Below are 26,645 nucleotides of genomic sequence, written 5' to 3'. Positions count from 1 at the left end.
TGTACACTACATACTCCTGGCAGGGTAACATGTCTGATACACGTTTACAAGGCTGTTCAATTCCTCGAACAATGCAGGCAAGTCTCCATAAATTAAAGTAAACATAACATCACGCTCAGACCGAACTCAAATCAAATCACACGAAAAAGAAGAAGAACAGATCTAGACATACCCATAGGACTCAAAACAAATGTTCAAGTACATGAAAAAAAATGAAGCCCTTGACGCAAATCCGATAATAAGTCCAAGGAACCGCTCACAGACAAAGCCACCGCTTCCGCTTATGGACTATTATGCCATCCATGGATATGTTCATGAGAGAACAAGCCAACAAACAACCAGCCCCGTCCTTATACGACGACGGCAAACCACGTCACACACACAACAATATCCATCCCCTTATCCTCAGCACCAGTGTACTTGAAAGTCCACATTCCGTCGCGGTTGACATCCCAGAACGCTCCTGAGGCGGAGTGCATACCACGCTTACCGGCATTGCTAAGTGCGCCATCCGCAGCAACGGACGGGTCAATCACGCCCTGCTGCACGATTGTGCTGTTCACAGTGAAGCGGTAGGGAGGGGGCTTGGAGGCATCGGAGGGTGCGGTAGCGGTGATCAGGGCCTTAAGGACGGTGTTCTGTGCGGGGGATTGTTAGTATCAGTGTTGCGCAGTTGGGTGGTGGTTGTTGACTGGGTGTTGACACTTACGATAATCTCGGAGTTCCAGGTTCCGACATTGTCGTGCTCATAGCTCTGGCTGGTTTTGAGGGCATCCTGGCAGGCCTGGGGTGAAATGTTAGCGCGGGGTTAATTGCACGGGGCATTTTGGGAGTGGCCATACCTCGGTGGTGATCTTGGTGAGATCCTCAATGGGAATGGGCTGGACAGTTGTTAGGACCGTTTGTGACAATGCACTACTAATGCGGAGTGTTTTCACGGCATAATCGGGTCGATATATCGCAGCTGCAGCGTCACTCGTGATCAACGTACCGATGCAGAGGCGCCTTCGACAGACATTGTGAATAAACTGAACGCGGTGGTTTTAGGAGGGATAAAAGATGCTATACAGAGAATTTCGTTAGTATATGAGGAGATTGACTCAAACTTTAACGCGTGTAGACTCCATTGGGCTGACATCATGTCCCAAATACCACGGGGTATGCGCGCGACCCCGGAGCAATGCGGGGAGAAGGGGCGCAATTGGGGGTGAATTTCGGCACGGACAGCCTCTTTCAAACAGGAGAAACATATTCACATACCTTTATTGGATCTGGATAGCAGATAGGACTATGATTGTGGGATGCTTGTAGGACTCTCCTTGCAATCTACGTGGATTGTTTGGATGTTTGGCAATCATTGGGGCGCTTGGCCTAAAGGGGTTTGGCGCAAGCTTGATTCTGCCACGGCGGTGGGGGAGTATAACCATTGCAGTTTTATGGACTTCAGTTGTGTTTCAATCTGATCTAGAAAATATATAAAAAACTGCTCAATTTCTCTACAACTCTTTAATCCTCAATGCTGCAATTGATATCACACCCGTGGGACTGCACACACAGAAGAAGGTAGGGGAAGAAGACAACAGGCTAGGAACCAGATAATAATGCCCTCGAGGACGACGTAGTTCTCGTGGGCAACCTTAAGAATGACAGCTAAGAAACTTAATCTGTACATAAATATACCTGTCATGAGAAGCAATTGCTAGCTATAATCGATTATAGTGCTTTGTTTGGTTTACACCTTTTTCAGTCTTTAGCAGTTTTTTCTTTTGTCTCCAGGCTTATTGTTTGTCTTTACCTAATGATATTCCTTTTCCCCCAGGTCTCATTGTTCACCTTGGCTTTGTAATCTTCCTTTAATTAGAGCTTATTCCAAACAATGGTATTGCTGGACCTTTTTTGTTCTCACTTCGTGATATCGGGCATGTATAAAACTAGGCACTGGAGAACGTCTTTTAACCCAGTTAAATTCATGAGCTGGTGAGTATTATTTCAGACTTTTCTCTTGCCCTACCTAACCCAGCTCTTCAGCCCTAATTCACAATGCCTAGGTACTCTCCATGGGAAGAAAAAGGACGAACCTTACGGAAATGGATGGAACGCTACCACGAACTAGGGTGCCCATACCCTATGTCCACATTTTCAGTGACATATAACCCCCAACCCAGGGAGTATTCCGTCGCCCACAAAGCTGTATGCCTAGATCCATTATGGGGCAAATGGATCCACCCTCTTGCTCTACCAATCGAGCTTAACAAGATAGAAATCGAGAATCGACAAGGTCCACCGGTGGGCTGGGAGGGACGCACTGGACAAGGGGTGGTGTTCCTTGACTGGATCCGCCGATCAAGGCGAAGCACTGCTCCCCATATGTCGGAATTTACCAAGGCTGCGTATGAGATGGATTTTCCGCTTGAAAGCCTTAGATACGTATTTGTGACTGATATTTTCGAAACTGACACCGTGGAATGTATTCGTGATGAGGTGTATAAATCCGAAGGACTTCCGTACCCTTCCAGCGAACAGAAGATCTGGACTTCCTCGCACGAGTTTGATGCTCTGTTGGGTACTACAATGGGTAAGATTGTTGCGGCTTTTGTTCTGTGTGCCTGGGGCCAAGGTAGGAAGCGAATTGCAAGGATCGTTACTTTTCACGATGGTAAATACCTTCAACGTCTGAACATGCGGTTTGATATTGAAGACATTTGAGGGTAAGTATCTCTAGACTTATCTTGGCATATAGGTCATTAATTCCAGTTTCTATCCTTTTTGCTATAGTGTTGCTAGCCTTATGTTGAATTCCTGAACGATAGATTTAGGTAAGTTGGTAGTATAAATGAAATTGAAGTTGTCAATTTATTCGAACGGAAGTGACGCTGTAGTATATTTCACATGCGAAAGATCTATATAGTTGAATACATCGGCAGAATCGGCATCCTGTATCGGGCAGGTCCGAGGGAGCTGCAAGTGATATGACGTCACGGTCCACCCGTGGACAGTTTAGTCTACTTATGTAAACAACCCACAACCAAGGTTGGAATCAGGGGTTTCCAGGGTTGGCATCCCATCTTGTACGGAGTAAGGGAGTCGGATTTCAATATCATCTTAGTCGAAATGATCCCTCGTCGGGTACTGAAGCCATATGCGGCTGAATTTCTCGGGACAGCCCTGCTAATCGTCATCGGGGATGGAGTTGTCGCCCAATGCCTGCTATCCGACTACAACTACGGCACCTGGCTGTCCATCAACCTCGCCTGGGCCGCTGCCGTGTGTCTCTCTGGCTATTTGTCTGATCCAAGCCCGACCATAAACCCGGCCGTGACTCTTTGTCTTGCTCTTGTGCGTCCATCTGAAGGACAGTGGAAACAAATCCCAGGCAAGCTGGCTGCGCAGTTCCTAGGCGGGTTTGTCGGCGCTGCCATCGTATATATCAACTACCGTTCGGCTATCAAAGCTTGGGATCCCGAATATACCATCCCAGGCGGATCGATCCTAAGCCCGGTCGGTCACCATTCAGCGGGTATCTTCTCGACCTACCCCGGTGCCTTCTTCGAGTCGAACTGGGAGGCTGTATTTTCTGAGATGCTGGGCTCAGCTGTGCTGATGTTTGGCTCTCTCAGTATCTCTGATCCGGGAAATGCCCATCGATTCCCTGCTCCACAGCTCGCTTCCTTTCTGCTGCTGCTTATGATCGGAGCCGCATTGGGCTGGCAGACCGGCTACGTATGTTCACCAGCTTATCAGATTAGGAAGTCGTACTAATACTAATAACACTAGGCCATTAACCCAGCTAGAGACTTTGGTCCGAGATTGTTCTCTGCTATCGTCTATGGCCGTGAGGTGTTTACGGCGGCCAACTACTACTTTGTTGTTCCCCTCTTCGCCCCTATTGTTGGCTGTGTTGTAGGCGCGGCGACTTACGACGGGATGCTGTTCGAGGGAGAGGGATCGCGCGTTGCCGATGCGCTGGATAAAGTCGAGGATCACGGGTCTCTTCGACTGCAGTGATATTTGGGCTTTGAATACTCAATGGTAAACTTGCTAGCATGGCGTTAACCAGTAGTACCATTATGAGACATAGACTAAGGTTAAGTGGGAGCAAGAGGATAAGATTGGAAACTAAGAAGAGCTTTTGTGGACTGACCCCTTCTCACCCCCGATCTCGTAGTTTGGAGAGGCAGCATTTGCCCATTGCTTGCCCTCTTAGCGTACGCGCCTCGTCGACATATTTTTCAGTGGCCGTATTCGTCTGCTTGGATATGAGGGGGTTTGCATAACAAGATCGAACCGTGCCATTTGTCCCGAAGGAGAGGAACTCATGCGTGAAGTAAGCGACTATAGATTTTCGTTCTTCTTTTGATCTTGACAATGATAAGGTTGGCAAATGGTTTGGAACCCTTCTGACATTGCATCTAACACTATGGCCTCATTACCCTCAAGCATCAAGATGGGCCTGACTAGGTGAGTAGGTAGTTCATGACCTTCCATCAACCAGTTGTAACAGCAGCTTTCGATTCCAGTCGTCCTTCATTGCCAACCATCCTCAAGCTTCTGGCGGTAATCCGTAATCATTTCAGAACTAATATCATTTCCTCCGCAAACAATGATCACAACTCGACTATCCGGTGTTAGGTCTGTCATGACTTCCCTTAGCCTATCTAACCCAACTTGGACACTTATTCCGCAAGACAGCTCGACCTGCAACCGCAGCTCATCACACAAACGCACAACTCCCCTCGCAGCATCAGCATCGGTACCCACAATACTAGTGACTTCGATACCGGGCGGGGGGGATTGCGCATTTTTTAGCGTCTGCTGTGCCACGCAGAGTGCCCCTAGGGTGCTTGCCTGCGAGGTAATTGCAGGTAGAGGGTGCAAGTAACCTTTGCTTAGCGAATGTGCCAGCGAATCCGCCCCAGCTGTTTCAACGGCGAGTACTTGGACTTTCTTCATCGCTTTGTCGGGAAGCGTTGTCGGTTGATAGGCTGGCAAATGCCTCTCAAGGCCGCCGACAATCCCGTTCAAAAGACCACCACCACCAACGCTGCAAACGATTGCATCTGCCGGGAACGAACAAGTGGAATCGGGTTTGCCGTAGTGCCTTGGAGGTAACTGCTTAACTATCTCATCGACCAGAGTCCCCGCACCTCGCCAGATGTCAGGGTGATCGAATGGTGGGACATAAATGTTCCTGACCAAGGGATCTGACTTGCTGGCTTCATTTTCGATGAAAGTTTCCCGCAGATATGCGTCAGCTTCGAACCAACTGGCGCCATGGCGGATAACATCCGAAGCGCCTGCAGCGCGTATTTTTTGGATCATCATAGGCTTCGCGCTAAGGGGCACAACAATAGTACAGGCATAACCGAGATCCCGAGCCGCTATAACTGCTGCGAGCCCCGCATTGCCTCCCGAGGAGTTGTAAAAATGTAGGGTTCTGCCATTGTGTGATGGATCAGAAAGACATGTGAGAATGAAGTTTCCAATGCCCCTAAACCAGTTTAGATTCTGTATATGCCGCAACGTAAATGCTGAACTCACCGTGATTTGAACGAGCCAGAAGGTTGGAGCGACTCTAGTTTGAGGAAAATTCTACTATATTTACTCTTCAGCGTCCGGCACTTTGATTAATGAAGAAAAATAAAAGCCCAATCTTACCATCCGGCAGCCTTTGAAAGTGTGGCAGACTCGATCAAAGGCGTTTCAATCCAGGGTTTCTTCAGTCCATGTTCTAGATCGAGATGGTCCATTTTCAAGGGATTCAAGGCAAAATTGGAAGACTGCCCAAAAATCTTCTTCGTCTAGAGAATCCGAGAGCTATCTAGCAATTTATATTCGGAGACATGTGGCAAACCCCTAGAAAACGTGGTCTGGTGCCATTGGGCCCGATCTTGCCGACGCCCTTGATTTGACATTTGGCTTGCAGGTGTGGAGTGAATGTGGAGTGGGTCTGTGCATCCAAGAGGCAATTTTTAGGAAATGGCAGCAGTCGCAGGAGCAGGTGGCCCGATGTTGGCAGGATATGCGAAGCCAAGGGAAGAAAACCGGGACGTGGAACAAGGAACAAGATCCTGTGAAACTGTAAGGAAAGGAAAGAGATTGGGGAAGAGAGATGGCAATCTCGGATTCGTGCCTGAGCTGTCAGGCATGAACTATCACAACATCAACAGTAGATGGCCACACCATCAACAGCTATCGATGTCTAAAATACTTTCCAGCGAGGTATATTCACAACACTTGCTGTTTTGAGTCTAAAATTGCAGGATAGTCACCCAAGACCTGAGTTGAAGAACGTTCACCCCGATCCAGAGCGACGCCTGGTAGCCTGTATATGCTAGTCTGGTGATGCGTAGGCAACGGAAGTCGTGTCATACAGTCAGTGTATACAACTATCGTTGCTCCGTCGACAGTTCCATCGGGCCCTTCGCCGTAGATCATCTACACAGTAATTTTCAATGGTGTGAATATCATCGACGCAGCGGTCTGCTTCGGTTTGTTGGTAAGACATGGTTCCACTAACACGAGTTAGTTCTCTCCTTAAATTCTTCGTCTGCCAAGCGAATAACAAGAACCATCAACCTACCAAACAGTTCTCTCGATAGACACCCACCTCCAGTACCCGCACTGTCCAGCATTCAAAGGGTGAGACATGCCGTGAGGTCCCACATCAGCCGTTATCTTTGACTGCCAGCCTCCACTGATCCCATCATTCAACCCCTTCTCGAAATGAAGCTTCATATTAACAGACCAAGTCATAGGCTTCGTAGAATCGGCAATCTTGCAAGGAGGTCCATCGCACCAAGCGCCCAAGGGAAACTCCTTCCCATAAACAAAACGCGTTCTAATCTGACAGAACGCCACACACGAATTGGCCTGGTAATCCGCATGGTCGCAAACCCCCTCCGAGCTGTTAAAATATTTCGGTCGGCACACATCAGTTAGATAATTGTGATAGAGCACCGGCATATCACTAATCCCGTCACAAACGTCCCTACGGAGGAGTGTATGGTCATGGTCGTTAGACGCGACAGTCGCCTGCACAGAGAGGAAAAGAAATATCAGAGCAAATACTTGATACATAGTGAGAGTGTCAATTGTAGGAATGATGGTGCGGGTGGTGGATTGATAGGCCGTCGAGGTTTATTTTGGCCCTGAGATAGCGCATTACGGGGCGGACAAAGACGGGGCTCAGCAGGGCAACAAACTCCTTGGCAGAAGTAGTTTAAACAGAGGTCTGCAATAATTCTTGAGTGGAATACTGTCCGGACAGGAATAATTGCTTTCCCTAGATATTAGATGTAACAGACTGGAACTAGCAGCTTGTTTTGGGTTCCATTTTCTCGGATTCGACACCAACAACGTTAGTCTGTTTCAAAAACAGCTCGTTTGAAACACCTAAATCCAATCATGTCTTATATGCCGTAAATGCACGTCCCAATTATGAGCGTATGAAGCGGAAAAATTATGAGACGGAGAAATTATATACTGGTGGAGTGGAATGATCCGGTTTATGTTTCCCCTTAACTGGGTCATTATCAAATCTTCAAGACACTTAATCTTTAATATTCGTTTATATAAAGCCGCTCTCTTTGTAGTGATTCCGAAATTTATTCTTCTACATTTGATTAACCTCGTATATTCATCATGTCTCTCAGAAGCCTCGCCATCCTCGCCGTCCTCGGCCTTGTCAATGCCCAAGATAAGATCGGATTTGGTCCATACTTCTCCCTCGGCCCTACCTCGTCATGGATCCGTGAAGCAACCACAACACTTGTCCTCCCCGAGGCCTCGAGTCCACAGAAAGACCGTCTTGCTCTGTGGCCCGGTATGGGAACAAGCGGTGGTGATTTGATCCAGGCTCTTGCCGTTTCTTTCGCCGACCCTTCCGCGTGAGTGATGGAAGAACAGATGTAAACATGTAGAATTCATAACTGACTCTTGCAGAAACTGTGGAGCAACAGCTGGACAATGGTGTACATGGGCTAGTACCCTTCAAGGCACCCAGCTGGGCGGAAAGCAGGTCCCTGCCAATGCTGGTGATGAGATTACCATGCATTGTAAGTTCTGATCTGCTGGGACCTATAGACGTGAGCTAATTATTTCATAGACAAGTACAATGACCAGACCAGCAAGTTTGACCAGACAGTCTCCATTAATGGAGAGGTTGTGTCAACTCTTTCAACCAGTAAGTGCTCGGTATAATCATAATCCCAGTCTCCAACTGACAATTCCTTCTAGGTTCCGGCCAGGCACAGGGCTGGGGTACCGCTGTCGAATGCCAGGATGATGCCTGCAAGAGCACTGCTGCAGCACACGGTGAGTTGGCGTTTATATATCCAAGTCATCAAACGATTGCTAATTGGTGTAGAATACCTCGACACTACAATCATTCTGAATGCCGCCGATTCCTCCTTTGGTGACACTCTGGCTATCAATGAGGCCACTTCGTCTGGTCTGAAGACAACCGACAACGGAAAGACTTGGACCGTGTCTACCATTAAGGTTCAGTCTCACACCTACGACCTGTAATCAATATTTCTCAGCCTATGTATGTACTCTAGAAAGAAACTTTGTGCGGGCCACAATTAAGACCATTTTGCCTTGACCGTGCGGAATAATCGGCTGAGCGGACAGGAAGCCCTGATTTCCACACCCTATGGTCGTATGTAGTGTTTTACGTTTCCAAACAGTTTGGAACCTTAGAAGCTAGACTTTGGCGTCCACCGGCCAGACAGCGTTATCATTGCTTTCCGAACCTAGACGTATTCTGCGTTGAGACATAGGGTGAAACAGACTCGTTGCTTAGGAAGAGGATCATTGTGGTCTCGTTTGACAATAAGCAGAGTGACGGTTCGACTTCGGCTGCACGTGCAGCTGCAGCTGCATCTAGTAAGATGACACGGAAGACATGCTTGCGCCATTTGGGGGGAATAAAGAAGCTGTCTCCACCACTCCACGAGGATTGGTTGGCCAAATATTCCTCATGTGACATTTCACACTCCCCAGACGTGCGACTCGATTTCATCCTTTGGTTGTTGTCATTTTGATCTGGTTATAAATCGCGTCAAAACCTTCAATCATGTCTCTGATGTCCTGAAGGTCCTGAGGTTTGATGTAGTGTGGGCAGTTGGGGAAATGGTGTGGAAATTTCCACACTCCCCCCACTGCACCACATGCCTCATAACCTCTCCCCTTGTCATGATTCATTTTGGAATCGATTTATATGGGTCCGTTCTTGTTTCTGACATTCTGACGGTTCGAGGTTTGGTGTCGTGATGGTAGTTGGGGAAAAGTCGACGTATGAGATTGTTGTCAAGTCTAACTACGACGAAGCTGGAAGGAGCGGGGAAGTCTCGTTTTCTTCTTTCCTTAGATAAATAATGACTTTTGCATGTATTATATAATATGGATATCTTATACCCAGATGTACCCCTGGACATAAACAACAACTGAAATGAATATAAACTGCAACTAAAGGTTAAGTTATGTTTGGATCGTAATATCAAGAAGAGCCAAGTATACCGATCAGCCTGTGCCAAATGTCAATATATTAACAATTCATGGCGTTATAAACATCCTACTAAGACCAATAGAGACTCCAATCGTAATCCTTGGGCAGGGAGAGTCGCCATAGAGCATACCACGTAGTAAATATTATCAATAACCAAGGTAAATCATTCATTTCAGAATCCACCAGAAACTAATTGACATCTGTCCTAGAGGACCATCGGTACCCGTGTTCTCAAAGCTTGGCTGTGGACTTCGCCTCACCGTGACAGTCTGGATCACCCAGTCCAGTGAACCGAAGACACAACTCCTTAAGCTCTGATAAATGATAGTGCATCCCGCGAGGTGTGGTCTTATACTTCTTGCACAAATGGGCTGCCGCTGCAACGGCAATAGCATGCTGCCCGCCATTCCCCATAAACTTGGTGTTTGAACTAGCGACGCGAGTCACACTAATATGCTTACCCGCCACCAGGAGATTAGATATATTCTCTGAGTAAAGACAGCGGGAGGGGATTTTGTAGGGCTTCTGATCTCGTTCATCCCATTCCCAGTATTTAAGCCGAAAGTCGTACTTTGCATCATTGTCTCCAGGGTAGTGGAGACAAAAGGCTCCATCGTTCTTGACGACACCATCCGGAAATCGTTTATGAACACGGATGTCCGTCTCGGTGAGTATATAGTCACCCTTGTACCGGCGAAATTCCCCCTGTGCTGCGACGAAGGCAACCCATTCGAGCTCGAGGTTGGCGTATTCGGGGTCTCTCTTGACATTCCAAAATGTTCCATAGATGGCCCGGAGGAGATGGTCGCGGATGTGTTCACCCTGAGAATAGGGATCTAACCGCTGACCATACTCCCAAAAATGAGTTAACGGCCCCTTCATACGACGGGCTAGAGAGGCTGAAGGATCTGCCGCACCCTTTGGCGGTAGAGCAGGCCCTGGGCCATTCTCTATACCAGGTTTTACAAGCTGGCCGCCAAGATTAGAGTAGTCTTTTGATACCTCAGTTGCCCATGGGACGCTGGGGAAGTCGATGGCAGAATCTGCCATTTTTGTCCGGAAGAATACTGTGTTGCCGTGGTGTATGTAGTCATCACCTTCGGTCGGCGCCAGACCTTCGCCATACTCGTTCTTGGATCCCTGGCCGAAGAGTGTTTTAGCTCCCGATAACAGGCCGAGTATGCATTTTCCCGAGCAATCGATGAAGGAAGTCGCAGAGAGGCGGATTTCTCGTCCAGTTCGGGCCTCGCAAGCATCCACAGAAAGGATACGTGAGTTGCTGGTAATGGTGTCATAAACCGTGTGCTCCAGATACACCGTAGCATTTGCCTCAGCCCCCAGCAGACTTTCTGCATGCAAATCACCATTTGAGTGTCGCTGAGATATTTCATCAATCAAAGGCCCTGTTATACCACGCGGTCGGAGGCCAATCTCAACACTTCCATTGCCGCCGAGGACCGGCCGATTATGAAGAAGTGCAACACGGTCTCCCAAGCGCGCAGCGGCAAGTGCAGCAACAGATCCAACAATACCACCGCCAACGACAACGACATCGAACTCCCCAATATCAACTGGGGCTTGGGGAAGTCCGCGCAGAGCTCGTCTCCAAGCTCGTCCTGCACCGGGTGGAGGAGGTTCACCTATCCGACTGAGAAAAATAGCATCACAACGCCCGCAAAAGCCAGTCAGATCGTGCAATGCGAGTTCTGTCTTTCCGTCAAGCGGAACACTTCCCCCATATTCCCACGACCAATCTTGATCGTTCGCCCCGAACTCATGGTGCAGGGTTTTCCCGTTGACTATTAGAGTGAATCTTCCAGGGTGATGGCCTGGAACCCAATCCTTGGCCCGGACCCAGATATGATATACCCCTGGCGAAGTATCGATGATGGTTGTTGCATCTGCGACAGGTGCTCCGTTTCCGTGGGCAAGCAAATAAGGTGAGCCCATTTCCAGATCGAATTGTGAATCCATGACCCAACCGCCGAAGTCGTCAAAGGACTCAGCTTCGACTAATATCTCAGACCGACTGGATTGGAGAGTGGCCATGATTCAATAGAGTGCGTCGGTCAAAGCCAGGATTGACAAGGCAGTGAATTGTCGAACTGGACGGTGGGCTGTTGGAGCAAACCGGTTTTATTTATACATTAACTGAAATGACCTAGAGACTATATAGCCGAGGGAAAGAACAGTTTCGGTACTCTATGGACATGACGGGTAATTTTTGAGATCAGCCCTCTGCCATGGAATCCTGTCGGCCTGCACCGGTCATTGATCGCTATAGCTGCACATGTGGGTTCTAAGATTGGTCATCCAGCGCCCAGTAGGTAAAATACCGTATCTGTTACGAATTTGAAAGTTACACCCCGGTTTGAATATGTGATTTATCATCACCCGAGGCGCCCCCTGAGGAGGCGGATCAGGTGACAAAGGGGGATTTTCTGCCGGAGGAAAGGGGACAGGTGGGGTGTAGGGGTACCGCTTCGGTGGGAGACCGCCTCCACCGGGTGTGGCTGTTGCCCGCCCGATTGTACTTGTAGTTCTTAGGAAATATTATCACCTCTTGTGGCATTCTTTCTATTGGCTAGAGTAGTACTTTTTTTATCTATTTTCTAGTGGAGAGAACATCCTCTTATAGCTTTCAGAGAGCCCTCGGCTATCTAGAAGCCGATCTAGTCCCTAGATTGTTTGGGGAGTTTGGGCTCTGTTTCTCTTTTCCACTATGTAAACTAGCGTTCTTTCCCCTCTCTCTTCTTCCTCTGCCAACAGACAAACCAACTTCTTCGTTGAGTCAATCGCATCCTCAGTATCCATTTTAGGGTATTCGGACAAGACAAACTCATAGAACATCTGTGCCGGCGGATCTCAGCGAATAGCTGTCTTCCAGATAACTCATTTCCTGCATATCCGACCACACGCTAAACATTTTGGGTAGGGAGCACTTTATCCACCCTGGAAACGGCGGCTCGGGGTCTTCCTCCGATGCCTCAACGACTTTCACATAATGACGCCGTATGTCTTCTGGTCTTGATGGCAAGTTCTCTGGAAGTGGAGCGTTCTGTAAAGTCTGAAAACTTTCCTCATCAATCATAACAAACATACGGTAGCTAGGAAAGCTATCGACCTTCCCTTGCTCGGTTGCCCAGGTTTTGAAATGATCACGGACGTGGTCTATTGATGCTCCGTCGAACTGGGAAGCATCTTCAATAACGCGTGGTTTGTGATGAGCCCACATTTCATCGAAGGGAGCTCTTTTAAACTCATTTGCGTCGGGACTAAAGCGAAGGTAGGATTCATAATCCTCGTAAAATTTGTCCTTCATATCCTTCGTGGTAAGGTCGACCACACGCGGGAAAGCGGCACGGGATTGGGGAGTATATGTTGTCCGGTAGATTGTGTAGCCCCATGTGGGTTCGGTGTGATGTAGCCATTCATAAATGTTTTGGAAATGGGATGGAAGCCAAGGGTAATGCTTCATGGGTAATCGACCAAGCAGCGACATAATTGGGATGTTGATGCGACCTCAGGCGGGATCTTGCGGTGGTTTAAGAGGGAGCGGAGACGCTGCGGATGGAGAAAGATATTCGCAGGAAAAGGTGGCTGCAGTGAAGGAAGCTCTGGAGAGAAGCTAGGTGGTCATATGACCTCGCCAACATCCGCGGACATCCAGGGACAGATCTAGGATGCATTCTCAGGTTGCGGGCAGTGATTTGATTTGTCATTATTTCTGTTCGGAGGATGACTAATTTCCGCCGTGAACATGTCCACGGGTGTGCCTCGGGATGCACGGCCATACGAATCATCCCGGCTGTTGTTGTGTATTGTACCCCTCCCTTTGTGGGTGAGTTGTGACGAAACTATATCTATGCGCCGGTGTGTATGACATTTGCACAACGCTTGGACAGAGATACCCCATCCGGTGGGTGGCATGCAACAAAATTTACAATGGCATGATCAAGGAGTCAGGCGACGGGCATGTCGAACCCTTTACGGCGCGCTGCATGCCGTATGGCGGCTGGATAGTCATTGAAAGATGAGAGCTACTTGGCCTACTTAAAACATGTAGAGGGAGTTTGGTAGACAAGATAATGAAGAATCTTCGTTCGATAAAGGAAATAAAAGATTCAGGACATAAAGATATGATATAAAACAGACAAATCGAAGACAACAGAATTGTCAGAACGACCAGTTAGATGGGTCGAAGAATTTAACAAACACCAGGGAAGTATAAGGAATGTTCCTTCAGAACTTTTCGGAGCCACGAGTCAACAATGACCGAAAAGTGAGTATAACATATCGAATTCAGAATCTGCTCGTGCGAAGTATAAGTCGAGTGGACTTAGACATGAGGAAGAATAAGTCGTTCGCACCTAGGGATGACCTAGCGGTGCTTCTTATCGTTGTGTGTCCTATACTTCCGGTTAGCTCTAGTTGATAAAATGGAGACGTATAGATCAAATCCGAGTTCTGTGGGTAAAACTAGTCTCATGGCATCATGGTCAAAAATATTCTTCAACTTACTCGGAATATTTCTGGAGCTTGACATTGATGGGTCTTGTGAAGAAATAAACGACAAGAAAAAGCGCGCCGACGAGGAAGGGTAGCCAGGTTGTCCCGCTCCAACCGAATTGCTGGAGCATGTTTGCAATTATTTGAATCGAGGAATTCGTGCCCTGTAGGGCGCCTGCGCCTGCCGTTTGGCATTCTGTGAACAAAACCAGCACTATTCTGCAGGTGCTTCAACGGTCGATCTGACGTGCAGGGTGGAGTAAATGATAGGGAGCATGTAACCATCCGTCCAGACAGATACACGAGCGAGTCATTCGAAATACATGATTGAATGTGCCCTCAAAGAGCAAGCAAGGAATGGAAAGACCTCAGGGGTATCGATATGTGATAACTGAAGGGCACGGAATGATCGTGGCAAGCCACGATAAAGGGATAGAAATGAGAGAACGCAGGACCCCAAGTGAGCGATAGTGATGTGAACGTGTGCAGAAGGTGTGTGATTATCTTTAAGTGGGAGAGTGAGGAGACTTACGTCGCGAGACTTGGGACTCAGCGTGTTATGCTGATCGCGTTAGCTGAGTTGGCGTTAGCGAAATCGCGGAAGCTACGTCGCTGTGAAGGACATTGTCGGAAGGATAATTGGGATGACTGGCGAGCCGACGATTCTCGGAAATGACCAAATCGGAGAAGGCGCAGATGAGTACGTGCTCGGACGACTCGGCGAGAGTCAGAAGATATGTTGCCGCGTGTGAAGCGGGTGAGCCGCATGAAGTGCGGGGAAAGGTGAGGTCCGTCGTAGGAGATGCACTTGTGTTGTACGTCGAATAGAAAAGTACTGACCGCGTTGAAAATCGGATTGTGGGATGATGGCGCGTGCCAAGTGTTAAAAACCCTGCGCGTTGGGACTACCGTCGAAGGGAGAGGGGCACATTTGTTGATACCGTTTGCTAGTGTAGAAACTACGTAGATGACACAGGTTATAGGTGGGTGTGTGGCCGGGTTGGCGCGTCGCAGAGACAGGCGCTGGTGACGGTGACGATCACGATGGTGACGATGGCACGTCAAATAGAGAGGCGCTTGGAGGATGAAGATTTCATCGAGGGAGAGGCCTGTGGAGCGTAAAGAGGAATGTTGAATAGAGCTTCCAGGGGCTCATAACCTGTCAGGAGAGAGGTCTACAGAGACGTCTAGGTGCATGGTGGAATGTGACATAATGACTGGATAGTTAAACAACCTAAGTTCTAGACTATGAAGTTTGACACAACGTTGGTAAATCCGAAATGGGAGAATCCCAAGTCTGTAGTCAGCGAATTTTAGATCTGAAGTCAGATATTCTAAACAAAGCACGAAGCCGATACCGTTGAAAGACCAGTCAAACCAGGCCCTGACCTTATGCATATCAGATATTTGGCCTATATAATTCTGACATGGATGCCAATATAGACGTTAGTCTTCACAAGTACTAAGAGAGGGCTATATATGTTCTCTAGGGCAGAGCATATTGCCCCAACCCTAGTGATCTGACAGGAGAAAGAAAATCCAGCAAGCACACGCTGGCGACAACGTATAATGAGAATCTTGGAAGCAACCTCTATTGCTCCTTCCCTACAGGGGTCCTTCCCTAAGTAAATACTTTTCTTTCTTTTTTCTCGCACTCCAGATCCCAAGAACTTCCCTTCTCACAACAACCGCATTTCTTTCTACCCACCCACTGCTCCAACTAATCAATACAAAGTTATAAGAGCGCCATGGTACGCTTTGTTGTGCCTGCCTTCTTGCGGGCTAACGGTGCCTACAGGCGCTACCTTCAAGATGGAGCCGTTGGGGAGCTGAGTCTCCCACAATACGAGCTAGTAAGTACATCTCAAATCGGGGCACTTGAACCAACCTTCGAATCACTAAAACAATTGCTAACCGATGAATCCAATATTGGAATAGACACCAAATGGTGAAGTAACCGTGTACTACGGTGAGGTCGTTTGTCGCCTAGCAAATTGCGGGCACCGATGGGTGAGTGCACGGAGAAGTCTCATTGAGTACTATATCATACGATTGCTAATGGATTGATCGCAGGTTTCATTCTATGATACCCGAAACCTGCGCCTTCATCTCCGCCGCCATGGCGTTATCGTGGCCTGGACTCAGAGGGGCCGAATGAGCCAGGGAGCCATGGATGCTGCTATCGCTTGGTATGAGGCGGATGAGGGAGAAATCGACACAAACATTGCTGATGAGGAGGTGGGCGAGGTGGAAGATGGGGCGCATGAAGATGAATTTTAGACGACGCCAGGGGTTGTGAAAATATTTCCTCACTAGGGCATAATTGCCGTTATTACGATATTTTCAAGCGTCAGCTATGAACCTTGAGATCATAATCATTCTTTACAAGGTTCAACTCGTCTATTACGCTGCCGTGTAAGCTGAAGACTAACCTCCAACAAGGTTAATTCATTGTTACCAACGAGTGTTATCAGTTAGGGATATCATTAAGAGAAATTGAGATAAGTGATTAGTAAATCCTAAGTGAGAGAAATCTAAATTCCAAGTCTAAGTTTGAATAGTGTGTTACTATAGAGAATGTAGATAACACTAGTGAGAGACTCGTTAACCTGGCCGCTTGACTAGTCCAGGGTTGGTGAATATCTTTCTATATTAAATCCAGATCAAGAATTTCAGTTGGTACTTACACGGTGAGCTAAGAGAAAATGACCACACAATCAGGAACTCGCTGGTCACCTATAATGGCAAACTACCTCCAGTGCTTCTTCTCCATGTCCACTAGTGAGGCGTTTGTTTATTTGGTTTTTCTCTGATACCAGTCATCCCAACAACTTCCCTTCATCACATCAACCATCCGTCATGATAGCGGTCACCTTTCACCTCATTATCTCATCAAAGCACTAGCTCATCATCACCACTATCTAATCCAGTCACTATCTGACCTAGTTACCACCTCAATAAAACTGAAATTGGTTTCAACATCAAGATGGCCCATCCGCCGGGCCAGGTTTTTCTAGCAGCTTGTGGAGCTTGACACCACTACCTCCAGGACTAGCCGGGAATATCAGTCTCCCAGCATATGAGCAGGTGAGCAGTTATTGATTAAGGCAATTGACCAATCGTTGAAACATCTTTGAAACTAATCGCTGAAATAAAATAGACGCCAAATGGGGAAATCATGGTTCGCCTTGGAGAGGTGTTCTGCCGCCTACCTGGCTGTGGGAACCGTCGAGTCGAGTCTGTGCAAAGCCGACTAAGGGATTCGAAGACCCCTGTATCGATGACAGAAGTCGGTCATATGCTCCACTCGGAAGTCCATTGGGGATACGAGGAGACTTCACAGGCCTAACGGCAGACGCGGTACATCCACGTCTAGGTGGCTGTCGGATGGACTTTGCCCCTGGCAGATAATTCTGCTATTGTTCCTGGGGATCATTGAATAGCCACCGGCATTAACAACTCCAATGAAAGACGTTGAGCCATAATTCATGCTGATAATCGTGTCACCGCACTCTCCGTTACTCCAGATGCATAGCTTGAACTGTCCCCCGCCATCAAATGAGTACTGGGTACATCCCCACCTAGCAATTGGTGTGCAGCCCTTCGAGCCACGAGTACCTCCCCGTAATATTGCCCTGGTCGCGGCAGACTGGCTTGGGGGGAAAGCCGTTGAAATTGTAACTGGAGATCTTTTCACCCTAGGTGCAAAACAACCAGGCCCTGGCGCTCAGGTTCGTCCAATTCCGAACCCAAATTCGGGATATCTTATTTTGGCGAAGCCATGAATGATGAATAACCTCAGATAGGTCTGGAGAAGTATGTACTCCGGAGAATGATCACAAACGTGATGGGGGCTCCTGGGTGGAGGAAGGAAAATGGAAAGTGGAGCAAATGGAAAGAAGGAAAGGACAGGCGAGGCTAATACATAGTGAGCACTATGTCCCCCACTACAATATGTACATATATAGACCTTCGCCTCATCAGAAGAGGCCTTTCATTGTGGAGATGGGTAAGTGTATCTCCCTTCACTTTCGGGCTAGTACCGTTAGTACTAAAATGTAGACTCGAAAGACCTTTTATAATGCATATGGGCGCGGTGTTTCATTGGTCCAAGACAGGGCGCCCATGTGAGCGCACTGCCGCAAATGCCAGCACATTCTCGGGCTATTCTACAATCAGAACAAAGTCCTGCAACTCAGTATAATGGGGTTAGCGTTTATGCATGCGCTATGGGCAGATTGCGGCGAAGCAAGTCACTGATGTATTTTAATTAGTTAAGAAGTGATTAAGCCATGGAACTCCTCTTGTCTTCTAGATACCCATTTGGCTGACAGGGTCTTTTTTTTTCTCGAGCACAACGATGGAGTATCTTGATTCAAGTGACTCTGAATATTTATCAGTTCATGTCTCACCACCACCACCACCATCATCATCATCATCATCATCACCTTCTTATTCTTCTTCTTCATCTTCTTCTTCACAGCGCAGCTACATTAGGTCCAACCCAAGCAGGCCCACCATTATCGAAAATAATCCACGCTTCTCACCCCTGTTACAGCGCACAGCAACAAGTTCGAGAAATCGAGCAATCCCTAGAACTCGCAGCAGGATATCTCCCAATTCAACTCCACCGCCAACCACAAGAACATACGGACAGCCCCAGCAATCGCGCCCTACCCCCAACAGGCGTTACGCTCCGCGATATCCGTCTTCTTCTGTCTCTTCATCCCTGCCCCATAAAGAGCAGCTCGCGAGCCCATCTTACCCATCTTACCCATCCTACCCATCCTACCCATATCAGCCACAGGTAAAACCATACGACTTCTATACCTAGGAGTTTCGTCCCTAAGACTTATAAATCTGCGGTCCCCCCCCCTAGGTAGGTGATAGATTTTCTTTTTCTTAAAATAATGCGTTCTCGTTATACCTAAACGTAAGGCTAATTTTCTTCCGGAGTGTCCTTCGAAATCCGCTTATCTGTTAACCGTAATCTATAACCGGTAGGCTGATTATATTAAACTATATAGTTTTATAACTTCAACTCCTTATAACCACTATCGTGATTCCGGTGTTAATTATATGATAGATTAGTCGGACAAGTATTCGAAATATACGTCGTATACGCGTGCGGGTCGTTTATATAAACGGGAGTTCCACACTAATAACGAGTGGGATTTATTAAAATCCGCTAAATAGAAAATTACGGCCGATCTTTCCGAGGCCGATAATAAGTTAGAGCTATTAGAGCCCGAGTTAAAACTTATCTAGGATCGTCTAGTAGAGGTTCAATAAAAGATTAATAAAACACTAGCGCGTTATACGCGTTTATAAAAATAATAGAAATTCTTAAAGGAACGTGGTTTTAAAATGTCTTATCACGATGCCGAGCTTCTTAAAATTCTCGACGAAAGACAGACGTCCCTAGGGTAGGCTTCCCCTTCCGCCCTTAATCTCGAGTAGCTCGCTACTACTACTAAGCATCCGAACTTTAATTAGATATTAGCGGAGATTACTAATCTTCTAGTGTCTTTCTAAGACAGCCCGGCTTTCTCCGCTACTAGTGCTAGTAGAACTATTAAACTAGCTAGGGGTAGCCCCTTAGGTTCTCGATAGGTTCCTATATATTTTTAGAGGTATCGTACCCCTTCTATCTCACTAGATAGTAAGGCTTTCCGCTCATACGTTTCGTTTCTAGGATTTCCTTAACCTTATATTCGTTTTCGGTTTCTTCTTCGATTTCCATATTTATCACGAGTTTAGCGTTATTTAGTGCGGGTTCGAGTAACGAGATATAGAACACTAGATAGAGTTTTTACATACTTTTCGGTAGTCTTAAGCGATAATTAACTAGTCCTAATTTTTCTTTAATTTCGAATAGTCCTAATCGTAGATAGTCCAATTTATTACTAGGTCGCTTAGTTTTAATATTTCGGCGTAAAAGATAAACCTTTTCCCCCCTCTTTAGGTTAGGTCCCTCCTAGTGTTATTAGTCGTAGTACTTCTTCATATATAGGTTAACGAAGTTAATATCTCTAGATAGTTGTAAGTGTAACTATTTTAGCTCGCTAGCCTTTAGTCTCGCTAATTCTACTATAGCTACTTTACTAATTAGTTATCCAAAAATCATAGGGTTATACCTATAATTAGTAAAGAATGGTGATTCTCGTGTTATAGAGTGTACCGTATTATTATACGCTAGTTACGCTATTAGTAATAGTCCTACCTAGTCGTCTTACTAGTAGTTCACGTAGTTGTTACGGACATGCTAGTCACCAATCAGTTATAGGGACCGCAACTACTAATAGGCCACCGAGAGCCAACCGAACGATCTGTTATCAGATCATGTGTAATATCCTTTACTCTAGGATACCCGGGCATTTAGAGAAAAGAGAAACTGTGATCATGCTTAGTGAGTAAGAGTATGATCAGCCCTAAGTAGGACCCACTTCTAGAGGATATCCTATATATATATACCTATATAGACTAGCAAACCTCTACCACTAACGGGAGCTAGAACTAGCCTCCCGCTAGCCGTCCTAAAGTATACTCCATTTAGTGATACTACGGTTAGCCGTTACGTGATTATATAAGTAGTAGAATAGTCGATAGTAGACTAGTAGAATCTATTAAGGCAATTCTACTTATCTATAATCTACTTATCTATATAGGAAGAACCTAAGGATATATAAGGACACTTATTTATATATCTAGTTTAGTTCTTCGTCTTTAATCATATATTGTTACTTATATATACCTTTAGAACTTTAGTGACTCTTTACTTAATTATAACTTAATAACACCTATAAGCAGACTAATACTTCGGTATAGATCTCCTTAGCGCTCTACCTAGTATCGTTCCTTGATACCTTAATAGGACCTATCTGTTACGGACATACTAGTCACCAATCAGTTGCGGGGACCGCAACTACTAATGGGCCACCGAGAGCCAACCAATCTATCTATTATCAGGTCACGTGTAACATCCTATACTTTGGTATCCCCAGGTATCTAGGGGAAAAGAGGAACTATGATCACGCTCACTAAGTAAGAGCATAATTAGGCCTTGACAAACTCGCAGCACCTAGCGATTTTTTAGTTCGGTGCTGCAGCACTAAATAGAATTCTGGTGCTGTGGTGCTGCGACCTTACCTATTTTGGTTAGAAAATTACCTAAATAGGAAGGTGATCAACCGCTTGGCGCCAAGGCAGCACCAAAATTAGCGCCTTGGCAAAAAATTGGCATCTTGGCAGCACTAACAGCACCATTTTATCCAGGCCTAGTCATCGGCTGGTTCTATTGAAGAACCGTACGTCTATTGATTACGTCTATCTTACAGAAGATATAATAGCCTTCGACTTCGCGCTTTAAGGGTAGTTCTATCTGTTATCGGCCACCTTAGACGAATAGCTTTCGAAGGCGCTCTATAGAGGAAAGCGTAGGGACTTCGAAGGCTTAGAGCCAAAGAAGTATACCGAATATAAATGTATGAGGGCTAAAGACAAGCGACGGATCGTTAATGATTTTAGGGAAAGGAAAATTGTTACTAAGAATTAGTGTTAATATTAGGCTCATCATTGCCCGGGTTTAACGCACGATATATATATTTGGGAAGTTCCGAGGAATCGCTTTATATGCTCCGATTTAATCTCCACTAAAAGTACGGGAGGGCCCCCGTCCGGATTATCTTATATAGAGAAACGTAGATAGTGGAACTATAGCGAAAGTAGGCCTTGACAAACTCGCTAGGCCTGGACGAAATGGTGCTGTTAGTGCTGCCAAGATGCCAATTTTTTTGCCAAGGCGCTAATTTTGGTGCTGCCTTGGCGCCAAGCGGTTGATCACCTTCCTATTTAGGTAATTTTCTAACCAAAATAGGTAAGGTCGCAGCACCACAGCACCAGAATTCTATTTAGTGCTGCAGCACCGAACTAAAACATCGCTAGGTGCTGCGAGCTTGTCAAGGCCTACCGATGACCGATAGCGCTATATCTAGGCGTCTAAGAAATCTAGGGGAGATCCACGGCCTCCTTCAGTCAATATTCGCCTATCGTTTTCGCTATAGAGGGGGAAAGATATTAAACGAAAGTAGCGCGGTCAGCGAAGCATAGCAAAATCTGATTATAAAACACGCTAACACTCGCACTTTCTTGAATCATTATCTTCCACGACACATCGACACCGATATATAGAACGTTATGAACGGCCGCGAATCTAACAAGTCTCTGATACGCGCGATCACCCGGATAAGTAGGTGGATTGATAAGAGACGCCCTCGGCATCTTACTTCGGAGCAACGAGCGTCCCTTCGCGAACATCCAGAATATATCGAGGCCACTCGGCGAATAAAGGAGCAAGCCAAGGAGTATAAATACGATCCTAGTGTAGCGATATAATCGCGATTAGCGAAGTTAACACGCGAAACCTCCAATACATTCGGCCGGTTAGAAAGAGCACTAAGATGGAAGGTGCGCTATAAGTTCGACCGTAAACAGGCCATTATAGATATTAAGCGATAGCTCTTAGGGGCTGCTATTAACGATGAAGAGGCGAAGAAGGTACTTTAAGTAGAAGCCTAGATGCTACCAGAGCAGATTGATCTTCTTAAGAAATTATTTATATAGCCTACCTCTCAATCCCTAGAGGCGGAGTGGTAAAGAAGGAACGCGGCCGTGGCTACGATCTCCCGATACTATGGTTTCCTTGAAGGTGGGCCATTACGTGGGCGACGTAAACGGGCTGCACCTAGTGACGGGTTCGATAAAGAATAGACTAGCGTGTTACCAGAGCTAGCCAAGAAGAGTTGTAGCTCTTAGGAGCCTTCGTAGCAGGATAGTCTTCTTTTGAAAGCCGGAAACTACATCAAAAAGGTAAAGAAGCCTCGGCGATGTTTTCAATGTTATAGCAACACTAAAATTTCCATTCATCGCCGGACGCAGAAATATAGCGAATATAAGTCGACTCTACGACACTTTCGAGAGAAGCACTTGTAGGATCGAAGGTGTCATATGTGTGACGAAGATCTGCTATATGAGATGCATCTTCGTAGGCATGCAGAAGAGGTTCATCGCCTCAGCACTGAACGGAATTACTACGCCAAAGAAGATACGGGATCGGACATTGATACCGATTAATTGGGAGGCTTGCAGGTTTTCGGTCAAATTTAAGAACTCTATCCTTTTTTTCTTTGCTTGGCCGTTTCCACTCTTCGAGTAAACGTCCACCCTCCCTGTCTTTAGTAGCAGTCTGGCCCTCCCATGTAGCCCTACACAATAGTGATGCACCATAAACGCCAGCATTAGCCATCGATAGAAGTGGACACCTTATTGGCTACAAAAGTGCGTAAACGACATTGGAAATATATTAAACTATAGACTTGATGGTTATGATGGAATATCGTAGCCAACTTATAAGTCTTACGTCACCAGCCGTCTTTAGACCTGAGGTTCACGACTGTGTGGGGCGTAAAGTCGGAGGAGACGCTAGTGGGCGGTCTAATGGCCTGGCAGGTCTTGAGACCGCGGTCTTGGAATCTGCTGGGTCGCTGGCTCTGTGCCCACCGCCCTCGGGTTAGTGTTACTGAGCCTTAGTACGTAGTCTTATATGAGCAGACTTCAGATATGGTTCTTATAACTGCCTGTGATTCAAGTCTTTAGTCTAATATCCTTGCGACGAAACACGTGTTAACTCGGGCTTCGATCCCAACCTCAGGCCGGTTACCGTCTTGGGGCTGCTTTAATGCGATTGGTTCGGAGGCTGACTCAACATACTAAGCAATCTCTATGAGTTTGATCTGTCTTTCGTGTCCTAGATCTTCTTCCCCATCCACTTGAACGTCCCAGCTCCGCTGCTGTCATTCAGGCTAGCGGGCAAAGGGGCTTTTATTTCGGTACGACTGTGTCTACATACACCTGGTCGATGATTGGCTTCCAAGGAGATGACTAAACATGCTGTTCTCAACCGCAACGATGAAACTAAGAGCGTGTCGAAGACTTACACCACCTGGTCAGATATGAAGAAGGGCTAAGAATGGTTCCATACAGCGGTTTTGGAAATCGGTTATACCTTGTCCTTCTGTAGTAGATACATTGGTAGGCTCGGTTAGTGACTATCTTCTGATATATCAAAACAACCCCTAGGGTGCTGTCAGGCCCCAACAGATCTTGAACGAGTGTCCCCTGCCCTGTGTGGTTCTAGGTCCAAGTTAGACAGATATCGAGTGCCATAAAGCCAGCCATGTGATAGATCTCTGGAATCGTGTCTAGGCGGGCTTCAAGTCTGGAGATGCGTGTCCGTGGTTGGGGAGCTGTGGCGACAAGGCCAAGTACTGACGGCTGTGGACGCAGATCCACATTGGACGTACGTCCACAGCTCCCAGTCTAGGTGGGCTTTCGAACTGTCAACTGGCGGCCACCCTGGCTTAGTAACCACAAGGGCCCTCGGTCTTCAGACTACGGTCTATATGGGTTACAAGATTTTGATCTAGAAGTGCAACTCATAGGATAAAAAGCCCCGTTTTCATATATAGCGAGACATATCTAGTAAATCAACGATGGTGGTTTCACCGAATGGATGCTCCCAGGAACGAGACGGGTATTCCTGGGAGCCCTTGCACTCCCAGGAACCCTTACTTGAGCCCCAGGAACCAGACTTCCGTTCCCAGGTAACTAACAGCCTTTAGCCGTTTATAAGAATGGACACCTATTGGCTAAAAAAGCGCGTAAACGACATTGGTCTGACCGTCTCTGCATAGATCTGTCGAATCCATCGTTGATGGAACGAGTGGCGCAGAAGTATGTATGGGAAAAATTATTCACTGTGCGATAAGGATTTAAGTCCCTACTCTCCAGTGTGTCCCTACTCTCCAGTGTGTCCCTACTCTCCAGTGTGTCCCTACTCTCCAGTGTGTCCCTACTCTCCAGTGTGTCCCTACTATCCTGTGTGTCCCTACTCTCCGGTATGTCCCTACTCTCCGGTAAGTCCCTACTCTCCAGTGAGTCCCTACTCTCCAGTAAGTCCCCGGTTGCTCTTACAGTAGCACAAGGATCTCAGTGTTACACTGTCATTCAGCTTTAAATTTACATATCTCGAGCCCAGAGACAAATTTACTGAACTTCGACGATTCCAAGATCAAAACACGCTTCTAGGATCTATACTGTCGGCTTCTGGGAGCTAAACATCCTTCAGGAACTGTACCCATCTCCCCTGGGAGCGAGCCAGACCGTTCCTGGCCTCTCTTATCTTTGATCATGAGTCATTTTGGTGATCCTGGGGACAGAGTCGGTGTTCCTGGGGACGGACTGGTGATCCTGGGGATGGACGGGTGTTCCTGGGGACGGACTGGTGATCCTGAAGGCAGAGCCGGTGTTCCTGGGGATGGACTGGTGTTCCTGGGGATGGACGGGTGATCCTGAAGGCAGAGCCGGTGTTCCTGGGGATGGACTGGTGATCCTGGGGACGGACTGGTGATCCTGGGGATGGACGGGTGATCCTGGGGATGGACGGGTGTTCCTGGGGACGGACTGGTGATCCTGAAGACAGAGTCGGTGTTCCTGGGGATGGACGGGTGATCCTGAAGGCAGAGTCGGTGTTCCTGGGGATGGACTGGTGTTCCTGAAGCAATCTGTCTCGCTCCCCGATCCGCCACGATCCGCCACAACAGTTCCTGGAGGCCATTAAGCTTCTAGAGGCCGTAAGCATGACCCTAAGAGCGATGGTAGTAAGCTCCCTGACTACTCAGCAAAACGTAGATTAATCAGGTAAGCAGCTAGCTGGGTTTGAACCAGAACAAGACAGGCAACGCATTTGAGTGCGGCGTCGTAGAAGAATTGAGAGGCAGCTCATTTTCGATGGCTTTCGAGACCGATTCAACGTGTTTGAGCACTTGTCATAGTAGAGTGAGGAAACGGATGCCCTTCAAAAAATGTTATAGCGGAAATCGGGTGGGTTGGTGGATCCTAAACATGTGTTGACCATTGCACACGACGAACTCGATAAACGTTGAGTAAATAGGAAGTCAATGGTTGTTGACGTCAGTTAGTTCTCACGGTCCTTATCCTTTATGCGCAAGTCAAACGTGAGGGGAGTTCTTGGTGAGTGTTTTACTCGTTCGAGGAAATCATTTGTTTTAATTAATTAAATTGATCACCACTTAGCAGAAAAGGAAGGATGGTGTTTATTAGATGTTATTGGCTTATTTGTCTCCACTTGCTCTGATGTCCGTGCATTCTCTAATACCCCCCAAGTCTACCAGCGATAATTTTTCACCCCGCTCTTATAAGATTGTTCTCAGCCGATTGCCAATACTTGAGCCAAGCGTCACTCTGAGCAAACGTGTAGAGAAACACTAACCGCCTCTAGCTCGTATAAAGCCTGAGGCTGTAGCCTCAATTTAAAACGGGTACCTATGTAGACTGTAGGGGTTCGCGCACGTATTACGTGCTTCTTGCTAGATCACCTGCATGATATGGCGTGCACTTTCTGGATCAAAATCGCTGCAAGCATATAGCCTTCGCCGCCTCGCAAACTGTAATCTTATCGATTTGCCAAATCTTAGGTACGCGCGCGGCCACCACCATATGCGTATTTAGTAGGCGATGTCTTATTAGTCGAACACCCCCTTTAGTGGGA

The 26,645-nt window shown here is 47.0% G+C and overlaps 13 protein-coding genes across 13 annotated transcripts; 7 read left to right on the top strand and 6 right to left on the bottom strand.

The window, feature by feature from the left end:
* Positions 1-60: 60 nt before the first annotated feature.
* N7471_002241 (dynein light chain Tctex-type family protein) lies at positions 61-1,319 on the bottom strand. The gene is made up of 5 exons (XM_057274961.1): positions 1,261-1,319; positions 992-1,062; positions 843-881; positions 710-784; positions 61-638 (listed from the first exon to the last, which is right to left on the bottom strand). Exons 2-5 carry the CDS (start codon positions 1,016-1,018, stop codon positions 351-353), a joined length of 429 nt encoding a protein of 142 aa, XP_057139599.1. The 5' UTR covers positions 1,019-1,062; positions 1,261-1,319; the 3' UTR covers positions 61-350.
* A 721-nt stretch (positions 1,320-2,040) lies between these two features.
* Positions 2,041-2,706, top strand: N7471_002240 (uncharacterized protein; the record flags this gene model as incomplete). Its single annotated transcript, XM_057274960.1, has 1 exon — positions 2,041-2,706. One exon carries the CDS (start codon positions 2,041-2,043, stop codon positions 2,704-2,706), a length of 666 nt encoding a protein of 221 aa, XP_057139598.1.
* A 405-nt stretch (positions 2,707-3,111) lies between these two features.
* On the top strand, positions 3,112-4,005 carry N7471_002239 (Major intrinsic protein; the record flags this gene model as incomplete). The annotated part of the gene is made up of 2 exons (XM_057274959.1): positions 3,112-3,720; positions 3,775-4,005. 2 exons carry the CDS (start codon positions 3,112-3,114, stop codon positions 4,003-4,005), a joined length of 840 nt encoding a protein of 279 aa, XP_057139597.1.
* A 519-nt stretch (positions 4,006-4,524) lies between these two features.
* On the bottom strand, positions 4,525-5,771 carry N7471_002238 (putative L-serine dehydratase; the record flags this gene model as incomplete). The annotated part of the gene is made up of 3 exons (XM_057274958.1): positions 5,656-5,771; positions 5,539-5,592; positions 4,525-5,488 (listed from the first exon to the last, which is right to left on the bottom strand). The coding sequence occupies exons 1-3, from the start codon at positions 5,745-5,747 to the stop codon at positions 4,525-4,527; spliced, it is 1,110 nt and encodes a 369-aa protein (XP_057139596.1). The 5' UTR covers positions 5,748-5,771.
* Positions 5,772-7,641: 1,870 nt separating this feature from the next.
* On the top strand, positions 7,642-8,526 carry N7471_002237 (uncharacterized protein; the record flags this gene model as incomplete). Its single annotated transcript, XM_057274957.1, has 5 exons — positions 7,642-7,886; positions 7,942-8,054; positions 8,105-8,182; positions 8,236-8,313; positions 8,366-8,526. The coding sequence occupies 5 exons, from the start codon at positions 7,642-7,644 to the stop codon at positions 8,524-8,526; spliced, it is 675 nt and encodes a 224-aa protein (XP_057139595.1).
* A 211-nt stretch (positions 8,527-8,737) lies between these two features.
* N7471_002236 (uncharacterized protein) lies at positions 8,738-9,022 on the bottom strand (the record flags this gene model as incomplete). Its single annotated transcript, XM_057274956.1, has 1 exon — positions 8,738-9,022. One exon carries the CDS (start codon positions 9,020-9,022, stop codon positions 8,738-8,740), a length of 285 nt encoding a protein of 94 aa, XP_057139594.1.
* A 717-nt stretch (positions 9,023-9,739) lies between these two features.
* Positions 9,740-11,557, bottom strand: N7471_002235 (uncharacterized protein; the record flags this gene model as incomplete). The annotated part of the gene is made up of 1 exon (XM_057274955.1): positions 9,740-11,557. The coding sequence occupies one exon, from the start codon at positions 11,555-11,557 to the stop codon at positions 9,740-9,742; it is 1,818 nt and encodes a 605-aa protein (XP_057139593.1).
* A 790-nt stretch (positions 11,558-12,347) lies between these two features.
* Positions 12,348-13,010, bottom strand: N7471_002234 (uncharacterized protein; the record flags this gene model as incomplete). Its single annotated transcript, XM_057274954.1, has 1 exon — positions 12,348-13,010. The coding sequence occupies one exon, from the start codon at positions 13,008-13,010 to the stop codon at positions 12,348-12,350; it is 663 nt and encodes a 220-aa protein (XP_057139592.1).
* Positions 13,011-13,268: 258 nt separating this feature from the next.
* N7471_002233 (uncharacterized protein) lies at positions 13,269-13,545 on the top strand (the record flags this gene model as incomplete). Its single annotated transcript, XM_057274953.1, has 2 exons — positions 13,269-13,349; positions 13,414-13,545. 2 exons carry the CDS (start codon positions 13,269-13,271, stop codon positions 13,543-13,545), a joined length of 213 nt encoding a protein of 70 aa, XP_057139591.1.
* Positions 13,546-15,765: 2,220 nt separating this feature from the next.
* Positions 15,766-16,297, top strand: N7471_002232 (uncharacterized protein; the record flags this gene model as incomplete). Its single annotated transcript, XM_057274952.1, has 3 exons — positions 15,766-15,870; positions 15,956-16,027; positions 16,091-16,297. The coding sequence occupies 3 exons, from the start codon at positions 15,766-15,768 to the stop codon at positions 16,295-16,297; spliced, it is 384 nt and encodes a 127-aa protein (XP_057139590.1).
* A 706-nt stretch (positions 16,298-17,003) lies between these two features.
* Positions 17,004-17,366, top strand: N7471_002231 (uncharacterized protein; the record flags this gene model as incomplete). Its single annotated transcript, XM_057274951.1, has 2 exons — positions 17,004-17,024; positions 17,178-17,366. The coding sequence occupies 2 exons, from the start codon at positions 17,004-17,006 to the stop codon at positions 17,364-17,366; spliced, it is 210 nt and encodes a 69-aa protein (XP_057139589.1).
* A 7,201-nt stretch (positions 17,367-24,567) lies between these two features.
* On the top strand, positions 24,568-25,262 carry N7471_002230 (uncharacterized protein; the record flags this gene model as incomplete). The annotated part of the gene is made up of 3 exons (XM_057274950.1): positions 24,568-24,678; positions 24,866-24,972; positions 25,163-25,262. The coding sequence occupies 3 exons, from the start codon at positions 24,568-24,570 to the stop codon at positions 25,260-25,262; spliced, it is 318 nt and encodes a 105-aa protein (XP_057139588.1).
* On the bottom strand, positions 25,263-25,691 carry N7471_002229 (uncharacterized protein; the record flags this gene model as incomplete). Its single annotated transcript, XM_057274949.1, has 1 exon — positions 25,263-25,691. One exon carries the CDS (start codon positions 25,689-25,691, stop codon positions 25,263-25,265), a length of 429 nt encoding a protein of 142 aa, XP_057139587.1.
* Between the last annotated feature and the right edge of the window lie 954 nt (positions 25,692-26,645).

Source organism: Penicillium samsonianum (assembly GCF_028829775.1).
Source record: "Penicillium samsonianum strain IBT 33392 chromosome Unknown utg000002l_segment0_segment0, whole genome shotgun sequence".
Lineage (NCBI taxonomy): Eukaryota > Fungi > Ascomycota > Eurotiomycetes > Eurotiales > Aspergillaceae > Penicillium > Penicillium samsonianum.
This window is presented reverse-complemented; position numbering and strand designations above follow the sequence as displayed.

What these genes read in the sequence shown, in the direction of transcription:
- N7471_002241 (XM_057274961.1), bottom strand. Translation starts at nt 1,018, where the DNA reads ATGTCTGTCGAAGGCGCCTCTGCATCG. An exon ending in TCACCAAGATCACCACCGAG is followed by an intron (nt 785 to 842) that starts GTATGGCCACTC and finishes ATTTCACCCCAG; the next exon opens with GCCTGCCAGGATGCCCTCAA. An exon ending in CCTGGAACTCCGAGATTATC is followed by an intron (nt 639 to 709) that starts GTAAGTGTCAAC and finishes TCCCCCGCACAG; the next exon opens with AACACCGTCCTTAAGGCCCT.